Below are 12419 nucleotides of genomic sequence, written 5' to 3'. Positions count from 1 at the left end.
GTAAGAAAAAGGAAATACTAGGAAACTGGAGGGGAGTAGAAATTTGACAGGTGAGACTCAGGGAACATGAAAGGAATTGAATAGTCTGGATGGTGGATTAAAATGACAGGTTCGTCATCGGATAGATTATATTTTGCTCTAAAGGAAGGAGAAGGAAACGGTTGAATTTTGCGGGAGGGGAGAGGTGCTTGAGGATATGTTGCTGCGACTTTGTCTAGGAAAATACGGTAGGAAGGAGAGGAATCTGTTTAAAGAGGAGAGACAGAAGAATTACAGGAAATAGAGTAAGAGGGCGAATGAGTAAAATTTGGAAGTTCTATAGGGGAAGGAGAATATGAGGGACCAATGAGCGACTAAATCGGAGAATTAAATGTTTTAAGTTTTGGGTAATAAATTCTACATGTAATGCTTCCGCCATACGGTAAAGGAAGTCTTTTTCTTAATTCTTCTAATAAGTAATCATAAGAGGTAGAATTCTCAGATTCCGCGGAAAGCCGTGATTTTGTTTGGCTCACTAGAATTGAGCGATATTGAGTTTAGCGATTGTTAAAATAATTCTTGGAGAAAAATTAATGTTCGACTTACTCTTGAATGTTGAATTAAAAATTTAGAATCCGTGCTTTTGAAAGATTCGTCTTGTGACAGATAGATTCGTCCTTCTACGGATAGATTCGTCCTTCTAGCGGATAGATTCGTCCTTCGAGCGGATAGATTCGTTCTTCTAGCGGATAGATTCGTCTTTCGAGCGGATAGATTCGTCGTGGTGGCACACACAGAGTTGTCGTACGGTTCGGGGGTATAATTACGACCCGATCTCAAGAATGTTTTTAGAGAAGTGAATGGAACGGTTCAGTCGCTCTTTTTATATAATTTTAAAGGGTTATTTTTTGGTATCGTGTGCACCGCTTATCGTAGGGCCGTTCGAATTATTAATTTTTTTCGAATTTTCCGCGTCGCTAATAATTCAATTTTTAAAAACAAATCACTTAATCTTCCCTTTGACTATTAATTTCTATCTATTATCTAGCGGAATTTAAGTATCTTAGAAAGAAAGAAATTAAAAAAGGCGTGGACGTAACAATTTCTTAGACGAGATCTTGGAGATTTATTGGATGATGTAAACCGAGCAGCACAAAAATGCGCTCTGGTTACAAACAATTTCTAAAAATCGCCCTGATACTTTCGCAATCGGACAAGGGCTTCGGGATTATTGCCTTATGTCGAAACAGAGCGACGAACTTACGTACAATATTCAGCTGACGCAACAATTAAAAGAAGTCCACACGGTTGATAAACCTCTCCGGTCAACCACCGCGATCGAAACTCGCTGAGATTGCAGCTTGGCAAAGTATATGAGCGACGGTGTGGAAGCCGTTGCGGGCATTTCTAATACAAATTCACGCGACGCGTATTTACTCGTGGTTTTTGTAATACAATATCGGAGAAGCAAAAAAATAAATAAGTGTTATACAGTTATCTTGATAAAGTTCTTTATTATCTATAACCGACTCCTCCTGCGACAACGGTTCCTGCGAACGGACTCACAACCGCACCGTACCACGGTGTAACATACTATTGGAATCACGTTGTTCGAGAAAAGACGACGAAACAAAGAACTTGGACAAAACGAAGAAATTTAAATAAATATGTAAAATAAATATAGACAGCGGTGTGACGCGTAGGGACAAAAAACAATAACACCGGATCAACAAACTTAGAAGTTCTCAGAAATATCGCGAAATTTCCAGAAAGCGTTCAATCTATAAATACCGCGGTATGGAGCGAAAAAAAGAGTTTCGATAAGAAAATAAGAGCATTTAGTTGAAAGTACCGGCCTACGTACACGGACCACCAGAGATAGCGTTCGGCGGTACGCTAGTCTCTCCGATCTGAGGCGACGGCGGTATACGTGCGCTAGCGCGTCACGCTTCACACAATGAAGCATGCACGTGTGCCGCGGAGCGCCGAGGAGATCGAGAGGACGGGGGAAAATGTAGTGGGGCGCGATTTGATGCTCCATCCTTTAGAGAACCGCGTGATGGAGAGAGAACGCTATAGGTTAGGCACGGGATCAAAGCGGTATACAATATCGCTCTCGCTCGCACGCGTTTGTTTAAATGCGAGCGTTAAGGACAGACATATATGCTGCTCGAACGCTAGCGTTTCGTCTGTTCTTTCCGCATACACCACGTGCTGTCTGTTCTTTCCGTATACACCGCGAACAATAATATATTCACGTGCACCGCGCGCCGACATAGCGTTTAAATGTAATGAAGTAAAAGTCATTTAGTAATGACATATTTTGAAAGAAAATATGTTTTTTATTTACTTAAACTAAAATTAAAATTAAAATAATTTTAAAATGTTTAACATAAAATTTATTTTGTTACATTTTATTTTTGTATTTAATGTATTAAGATTTAAGATGATTTATCATCAATTTAAAGTAAAATTAATAATTTATATATTAAAATGGCCATGTAATCATACTGACGGTACTGTCTTGAGAAAAACTAAAAGCAGTACTCACACGAATTCGCTCAACTGTTTCTTGGATTTGTGTGTGCTGCTTCGCGATTTTCAATTGTTAAACATGCTACGATTGTTTGTCACTTTTCGTGGTTTTGCGAAGCGAAGCGGATGCGAAGTGATTATTGTAGTGAATTATAGTTGTAACGAAATGGCTCCAATCTTGTGCTCAGAAATTCGAGGACGAATTGTCGGACAGTAGCAGGCGGGAAGATCGATAGCAGAAATTGCTGCTGATATTCCTTGCTCTGAACCTACTGTACGACGATGGATACGACGATTTACTGAAGACGGGGATCATGCTTTGCATGATCATCGTACAGAAAATCGTCGTCCTCGGATTACTACAGCAGAAGAGGACGAGACCATCGTCGCTCGCGTTGTGGATCGTCCTTTTGGCACCGTCCAAGAGGCGATCAACGCAGCGGAAGTTCCAGTGTCCGCGAGTACCGCCCGGCGACGTTTAAACGAAGCCGGGTTATACTGCTATCGTCCCGCCCACAAAATTCCGTTGACTCCTGGTCATCAGGAGCAACGGATCGCGTTCGCGTTAGAAAATTTAGCGACGAGCCGTGCGGAGTGGGAATCCACGATATGGACCGATGAAAAGGTCTTCGTATCGTGTGATGACCACAGGCCACACGTATGGCGTCCAAAAGAGCAACGGTTGAACCCGAATCACGTTGTGCCTCTCCACAGAAGTGGAAGGAAATCGTGTGCGATGTGGGGATGGGTATCCGGTACTGCAATCGGAGAATTGGTACACATTCCTGAGAGAATGAACTCGACAGTGTATATTCGCATACTGGAAGAAGTTCTTCTTCCTTCAGTACGCGCAATATACCCTGAAGAGGATATGCCAATTATCCGATTAGTGCAGGATAATTCCGCTGTCCATACGTCACGTGAAACACAAGCGTGGTTCCGGGATCATCCCGAGATTCTTTTGATCGACTGGCCAGCTCGTTCGCCCGACTTGAATTTAATAGAGAACGTTTGGGCGCAAATGGTTCAGCGATGGGAACCACGAAGGGATAGGACGATAGCAGCATTGGTCGACCATGCGAAGGAAGTTTGGGAAGGACTTCGGTTCCAACCAGACTTTCTCGCAAACTTGATTGATTCGATTCCTAATCGTCTCAATCAAGTGATCGACCGGTCCGGATACTGGACAGATTATTGAGGTCTTCCTCCGCAGCTTCGCCCACGAACGGCCCTTTTCAGGGCCGGCAAATATTTACGATTGATCGGCCTACTCAGGGGATATCAAATTGTCTTTCTCAAGACATACAAAATTCAAACTGTCTTTTTCAAGACAACATTAAAAGTATTACTTGTCTTTTTCAAGACAGCGACCAAAATTATAAATTGTCTTTTTCAAGACAAGATTGAATTTAAAATAGTAATTTTATTAATAAAACATATTTTTTTTCAGGGATAGTATTCTAAAAATTTATTATATCGGCGCTTCGCGGCACACGTGCGCGCACGCCGCCGTCGGCGCAGACCAGAGAGACTAGTGTACCGCCGAACGCTATCTCTGGTGGCCCGTGTACGCACGCATTTAAAGTCATTTGTATATCGTTGATTCGTACCATAGTTCTACATCTTGCAGAACACGTAATAAACAGTCAAAAATCTGAAGTTAATATCGAGTCCAGTTTATTTAAAATTTACCTCGCGGGGACGAGATCAGACATTCCTGACCGACAAAAAATTCACGCTGACGAATTTATTTGAGCAACATATGAACACACGTATTAATATGTAATTCCAACAAAGTGGTCATTCTGCGCACATGGCCAATAAAACAAAAACCTTGTTAAACAGAAAATTCAGTTATCGTTGGATCGATCTTCATGGTCCTCACAAATGGTCACCGCGTTCACCAGACTTTACACCGCTAGACTTTTTTCTGTGAGGTCACGTAAACAAAAAATTTACGCTACGCGACCTGGAAGCGTAAAAGATCTGAAAAACAAGATTGTGCGAGCTTACCATGCAATAAGTCCACAGATCTTACTCCAGGTACGTAGCGCAATATTGAGAAGGGCGGTATTTTGTGAGAAGATAGAAGGAGCTCATTTTGAGCACTTGCTCAAGTAATAAATAGATTGTGGACACATTGCGCACAATTACATGTTGGTGAAAGTTTTCATCCGCATGTACTTTTACGCAATATGACTTCAATTTATCTATTTAGCTTTCATACTGACAAAATAGGTCGAAATACGTGGTATAATATGGCTATAGGCAAAAGTCTATTTAAAAAACTTAACGCGTCAAAAGTGGTACCTTAAAGGTAACGTGGAAGTCCACTTTTTCAGTTATATATATTTATATGGAATAAAATAGTATTTATAATAATAATAATAATAATAATAATAATAATAATAATATTAATATTATTTTATTGCATTTATATTGTTTAATTTGTTTATACACACGGTCGACTTCTACAGCGCCGCTATCTATCAAGCGGAGTGTTAATTAAAGTTACAGTCGGTAACTCACTCGTACGGTAAAAGATTCATTCAACCATTATATTTCACCCTGTATATACTCACATTTACAAGATTGATGAATTTTTTAAATCGTTCTAATATCATTACTATTGCAACATGGAGTTTTAATTACTCCTAAAAACTTCATGTATATCTATTTTCTTAATAACTGTAGTTGATTAACATCGCTACAAATAACTTTAATCGCGACATGGGTTCACTTGTTAAATCGCATGGGCGCCGCCATATTGGATTTTTGCTAAATGTGCTGCAAAATATGGCTTTTAGCATATTTAGTGGCACATTTAGTGAAGGCTTATAAATGTGCTATATAAGAGGTACAAAATAAGTTTTTTGAGATAAAAGTGCATATTTAGATAAAGACAGACTGTTGCCTCTAAAGGTGCCGATAAAAGTGAGCTCAGAATACGGGCCAATACCTTTGTTTTCCATTTCAAGCTGGAAATATAAAAATAATCTTAAACATACGGCAAACATGCTCTGTCAGAAACAATATGTAGAGATTGGTTTAGACATTTCAAAAATAATAATTTGGATCTTGAAGATAAAGAACGCTCTGGCGCACCGAAAAAATTTAAAGACGAAGAATTGGAGTTGTTACTTCATGATAACTCATATTAGACGCTAGCTGAACTTGCAAAATTATTAGGAGTTAATTACATAACAGTTTCTAAACGTTTGAAAGCATTAGGATCGATTCAAAAGCAAAGTTATTAGGTGCCGTACCAGTTGAAGCCGAGAGACTTCAAACATTTACGTGTAAACAGCTACTTCAACGGCAGAAAAAAAAGGATTTTTGCATTGTATTGTGATTGACGATGAAAAATAGATACACTATGGTAAACCTAAGCGTAGAAAATTGTGACGTAAGTCCGGCCATGCCCAATATCGTTGGCAAAACCAAATATCCATGGTTCCAAGCTTTTGCTCTGCATTTGGTGGGATCAGTTAGGTGTAGTTTTGAAACGACCCGTTTTGTCGCGGACACGAATATCGCTCTAGCGAACCGGTCCCGGAGCGCTCGTCGGAATGCCAGGATTCGCGTGAGAGGGTCGTTAGATGCACTCGAGATTTGAAAGAAGTAATAATCTGAATTTATTAAATAGAAAGAAATATATACAAGTGAGAATTGTCTCGTGACGACGGTCGGATACAATTTACAAAGATCGCTGACGCGGTTGACGGCTACACGTTTACAGTTATTATTCGCGCGATAATACACGGTCGGTCGCTCACCCCGTCGAGTGAGAGCGACGTCGGCGCAAGCGGCGTGAGTGAGATGAAGCGCGGTGTTTACGCGGATCGTCAACCGAAATTCGTAACGGCGTCGCGGAACAATTATATGATTAACGCGGAAGGTTTTCGACGGACGAATACGCGAGGTATTGAGGGGTCGAGAGGAGGGTAGCGCCTGTATGGTGTCGATTTACCGAGATAACTCGGTCGAGGCGGAGAGATCTCCACCCCGTTGTTCTCGACGGCGCGAGAGTTTCGTGAAGGTGCCGTACGGTAGCACGCCTTCCCCTGGGACCGAGAATACTCGGTGGAGGCAGAGTGAACTCTACCCCTCGAGCCGGAGACTGCGTAACTACGGTGCGGGCTGGTGTGAGCACCAGGAGTTCCTGGTCGAGGCAGAGTGTGCTCTACCCCGTGACACTTTATGCTCGGATCGGAGTCGATGTTCGCTCGGGCGCGAACGGATAGGAACGGTGTCTTTACCGCTTCGGCGTCGTCTTTTTATATAAAAAAAGGTAGGCGCCGGGGGTTCGCGGTAGGACGCTTATCGTTCGCGGCGCTATGTTTTTTGTCGCGGCGTGTTTCGGAACGAGGAACCGCGGTGCCGTCGGCTCCCTCGCGCGCGGAACTTAGTTGTGGAGCGGCTCGTTCGTTACTTTCGAATGCACTTACGGCACGCCGCGTTTTTATTCTCCTCGCCTGACGGTTGGTCGGTTCGGCGGCATCGGCGGGTCGTCTGCTGGAAATGATGCACCGTCGGGGTGCATCGTTACAGTTTATTATAAGTTGTTCAAACCGAATAAAACTATTACGGGACATTGCCACCGACAACAATTAATGCGTTTTAACCGAGCATAGAATGATAAAACGGTCACTATATGAGCAGAAACACAACAAAGTGATTTTGCAGCATGACAAGACTCAGCCATATGTTTCAAAACCGGTGAAAACCTACTTGGAAACGCTTAAATGAGAAGTCCTGCCACACTCGCCATATTTACCGGACATTGCCCTTTCCGTCTACCACTTATAACGATCGATGTCACATAGCATGACTGAGCAGCACTTTTATTCTTATGATGATGTTAAAAAATGGATCAACTTTTGGGTAGACTGAAAAGACGTGTTAGTTTTTTCAACGTAGAATTCAAATGCTGCCAAAACGATGCAACAAAGTAGTGGCTAGTGATGGAGACTATTTTCAATTACAGGTTTTTCACCGATTTTTTTTAAATATGCTATTAATTTTCACGAAAGAAACAGAAAAAGCTTATCTAACATTTCAATATTATTTAAAACATTTTTTTTATTTTTTAAATTATATTTAATTTAAGTGTGGTTTTTCTCTATCAAAAATTTTTTTTTAAACAAAACCTATTTTTTAATTTAATTTACTACATATTTTAATAAATAAACGTAAATTTAACTTTAATGCTACGTTTCATGATTATTTAACCTATTGATCTCATTCTCAAATTTACGAGAGATCTTTGCTGGTTCTGTCCCAGACAACAAAGATTAATTTCCTTTGGCTAAAAATTTTCTCAGAAAATTTACTGTTTTTTTAAGTCCCTCATAGATACAGTTACAACACGAGCCTCTAGTAACAGAGGCTCGGATACAACAAGTACAACAAGTAAATTCTTACACGCGTCAGGCACAATGCCGAATTGCAGAAATTCATCGACAGAAGAAATCAATAAAAAGCATTAACACTGGAATACACTTTGCACATTCGGTCAAAAATTCGCAACAAGTCTCGCTCACCTGAGACCAACCTCGAAGTGCAACTCAAAAAAGGAAAAAAACTAACGTGAGAATACGCCACCAAAGGACTATTTTATTTAAAAATTGAATAATTTTTTCTACGTTGTTACTGGGTCCGGAAAACGGACTCTTTAGCATCGGCCACGGTGCTACAATACGCTACTGCACGATACGTTTTTTATGCATACTTGCTCTTCGGTGAGTTTATACATCCATACTCTTTTCTAATTTTTAATCTCCTAGCTCGTTTCCTTGGCTATTCACGAGCGCAGACCAAATAAATAAATCTTTTCGTGAAAAAAAGGTTTACACCACGTAGAAACAGAAAAGTTTTATAATTTAATTGGATAAAAGCGTTTAATGACTTAAGAAAAAATGGCAAGAATATAAAAAACATCGAAAAAAAAAAAAAAATATTCAGAAATAATAAATAAACAGTAAGTTGATAGAGACAAGATATAATACGTGTTATAAAAAAATAGAGATAGGAAACAAAACACCCAATTACTTGTTAAAAGAAAATTTGTATAGGAATACAATAAGAGATAATATAACAGCGTTAATAAAATTAAGATGCGGAAATTTGGAAAAAGCATATAAGTACTGAATGTGAGAGGAACATATAAAATGTAAATTTTATAACTTAAGTAAAGATAACCTAGAACAGAAAAATAAATATAAAATTTGCAATAAGATCAGAATAAGGTGAAAGGGTAAGACAGATAGATATGTAAGAATGAAAGAAAACAGGAAAAATGCACAACAAAATTGAGAAGAGACATGAGACGGACAAAAATAAGGAAAAACATAAGGATGAGATCAGCGCATGCAAAAAAGTGTATAAAAAATGAATGTTTAAGTACTTTTTTGTAAACCAAGTCTTTTGTAGCTTACAAACAAGCTAAAATAAAGCTTTTATAGATTACAAAATTTGCAAAATAATATATAACTTTTGTTTCAAATTTTCATTGTCTACCCACAGTTTTCAAACTTGAAGTTTGGTTTGAACACTTTGTATAATATACTTTAATACTTTCAAAAAAATGTATACTTAACACTATTTTTACCTCTTAAAAATAATTTTTTATTATGTTAACACATAACAAAGATAATATTAGTATTATTGCAACTCACCAACGTAACCATCAAAGCATCAAGCATGCCTATGGCGGAAGCAACCGCCATTAAATGCATGAATTGTACGCATACCACGATCTCATAAATTGGCGATTCGCAAAATACGAAAGGCAATTCCATTTTTATAAGTAACTCCCGGCAATCATCATTACTCTGCTTACGAAAGTTAATGGACGCAGTGCTGTAAAGCAATACTGCCATCGAGTAAACACCGATGGTTAATTTTGAACATCGATGTGCAAGGACCGCCTTATCAATCATAGCGTATATGTTGGAACATTCGTGCCAGTCGTTGAACATTGCCGAAAGAATATCTTTGAATATTCTACAATATAATACTTTTTGATAAGTCGTAACATTAATTTATATTTGCAATATATAACAAAAAATGTTTTGTAAAGAAAACTACGAAATGTATTGCTAAGCTAATTTTCTTTTTTCTTTTTTTATTAAAGACAGTATGATAGATTTTTCGTGAAATACCATCGATAATTCTAAACAGTTGTATTGTAACATTAATGAGTAGTAAAAAAAATACGTAACATTTACATTATTTTTTATAATACAAAACAGTTTTTTATATAATTCAAAACTAAGTTTTAAATTGGTAAATATTTTAACATAATCTTGCTTGGAAATTAATTTCTTTCATTTATAATTGTTATTTTTAAGTTTTCAAAATTAATTTCACACAAATATACAAGAAAGTCTTATAAACCTATAATATAAATAGCACATACCGGTTATTCACCCACAGAACAATTAATTTGAAAAAGAGAAGATTGTATGGCAAAGTAGTACTTAAACCATCTATCAGATTTGGCAGCTCTTTGGTACTAAAGTGCGTTAAAAGATAACGATATTGGAAGATTAGCCCTATTCCCATTATTACTGTCCAAAACAATCGTATGAGAATCGAGGAATTTGGCCATATTCCAGTAAGACGAAGACCAATCTCAACTGGTCGACTAACAGTACTAGTCAGTACCATTATGTGTAAAATTTCACGTTTTGTTCACTTGCTAATGTAGTTAAATAAAATGAATTTAAGTTGTAGGCAAGATTTTTATACAATCATTTCACGTACTCGCTGAAGAATAAGCTTCAAGATGCATTTAGCCCCACCGTAATGGCTATCGACCAATTGCGAATGACAGACTAGTATTTTCATTATATACTTAGAAATATAGAAAAAAGTTACTACGATCGAATGATGATGACAGACCTCGATAAGTGAACAGTCGTCCAGGGCATTATTTGTTAGCTTCCGGATCAGGAAATGCTTCGACCGCTGTTATTGCGAGTGATTTACTTTAAAAATGTAAGGAAATAAGAAAAAGTTTTAATGTATGAGTACAAAAATAAAGATCGCTAAAGTGACTATTGTTAAAACATGTTTCTGAACAAAGTAACAAACATAAGTTCTATTCATAATAAAATGATGTTAAATCTTAGTTCTATTCAGAAGAAAATGATGTTAAATCTTAGTTCTATTCATAAGAAAATGATATTAAATCTTTACAAATAATGGAATAAAATCCTGAGAAAATTTTACAAAAAGAAGATAAATTATTTCAGTTTAGATATTCAACTAAAGTGATTGTTAATTAAGAGCCTATGTACAGTATCGAGTAAAAGTATAAAACGATTATCTTTTAGTAGATTATTGCATTATATTAGATATACTAAACCAAGTGCCCAACAGTTTTCAGTTATTCTTACAATTTAAACATACATTTGCACTCTATACTCTAGTGCTTTTTTAAAACATAAACAGTGTTTAATAGAATAAACATGAAACTTTCATTGCTGCATTTGCTGCGGTTGTTAATTTAAGACTTATTTATAAAACAAGTATTTATGTTAACATAAATAATAATAATTCCTTAAAAAGTTAATATTTTATAAAGTAATCGTTATTTTTAATGACTGCAGCACATCTTTATGGCATTTAATAAATTAGGTTTACACGTTGTTCTATTGAAATGTTTCTTTATTCTGTATCAATTGCAGTGTAAAAAAGTCACTCAAATTTTTTTATTTATGTTTTTTTTCATTACTTTAAACAACGTACTACGAGTTCTCTTTCGAATTGAGATCCGATCATTATGATAGCCATGGTAAAACAGTAATATTTTTATCTATTAAATACTACTTCTCAATTTAACAGTATGCATCGCATCATTATTTTGCTGAAATATGACATTGTTTTCCCTACATTTACATGCATAATGTACTATGGTTTTCATTACAATGTCCAGATATTGCAATCTATACATAATGCCATTAATTTTTTTAATTAATCCTGGATTATTTCATGAGAACGATGCCTACACAATTACAAAACCACCACCATGCTTAAGTGTTTCTATGGTACAGTTTGGATTAAGATTTTCACCTTTGTATCGAAATCTATCAGAAAATACTCTATTCAATTTTAAAATTTGAAAAAATAAGCAAAACGTAATCAAGATATGAAAAAATAAAATATGTACATAACATATAATAATTTAAAATGGTTTAATATATGTATATATTATCCAATTATGTATATTTATGTAGATTTTTTAATCAATATCTTTTTGTTTATTAAGACATTGCAAGTAATACTGATACATAAGAAGCAGAAGCTTTCAAAATCTGAAATATAGTTATTTTACATTAAAAAAAAAATTTTTTTTTTTAATATTATTTATAAAATCTTACATTAGCAAAAACTTCCAAAGATAGATTGTTAAATTTTCCAATTGTTATAGTTAATTGTTTTTGCGATCTCAATATTAAGATTAATAAAATTCGGCTTTCATTAGGTTTTGCATTGTACCAAAAGGTGTTGTAAGCTGCGTTTGCGATTGATTTACTCTGCAAAAATAAGAAGATAAAAACTAGCAAAAAGTTTAGATTGTTTATATAATATTTACATACATTCCTTTTTAATTTGTGACAAAATTTATTATCTGAAATCAAAAGATGCGGGAATGTCTTGCATCAAGTGTATGCACAGAAAGACCGCAGCGTATCTTAACGCGAGTCGAAGAGTTGGCGATAGCGAGTTGCTGGATCTTATATAACGGCAAAGCCGATTAAACTTTAAGTAGGTTTAATAAAAAGATTGGGGTCGATATGTATATTATAAATGTTTTTTTTTGTTAATCTAATTAGTCTAGAAGCTGAGATATAACGATGTAAAATCTAAAAAGGTCATTTTTTATGGATTTATCATAG

The 12419-nt window shown here is 36.4% G+C and overlaps 1 protein-coding gene across 1 annotated transcript in view; it reads right to left on the bottom strand.

The window, feature by feature from the left end:
- LOC139104059 (odorant receptor 13a-like) overlaps positions 1–11828 on the bottom strand; it is a 40796-nt gene extending 28968 nt beyond the window's left edge. Inside the window, exons 1-2 of the mRNA XM_070659286.1 lie at positions 9935–11828; positions 9192–9519 (exon numbers count right to left, since the gene is read on the bottom strand). Of these exons, the coding sequence (XP_070515387.1) occupies positions 9192–9519; positions 9935–10185 (579 nt within the window). The 5' untranslated portion in view covers positions 10186–11828. The remainder of the gene's footprint in view (positions 1–9191; positions 9520–9934) is intronic.
- Between the last annotated feature and the right edge of the window lie 591 nt (positions 11829–12419).

This window comes from Cardiocondyla obscurior, linkage group LG07 (genome assembly GCF_019399895.1).
Source record: "Cardiocondyla obscurior isolate alpha-2009 linkage group LG07, Cobs3.1, whole genome shotgun sequence".
NCBI classification, from domain to species: domain Eukaryota; kingdom Metazoa; phylum Arthropoda; class Insecta; order Hymenoptera; family Formicidae; genus Cardiocondyla; species Cardiocondyla obscurior.
This window is presented reverse-complemented; position numbering and strand designations above follow the sequence as displayed.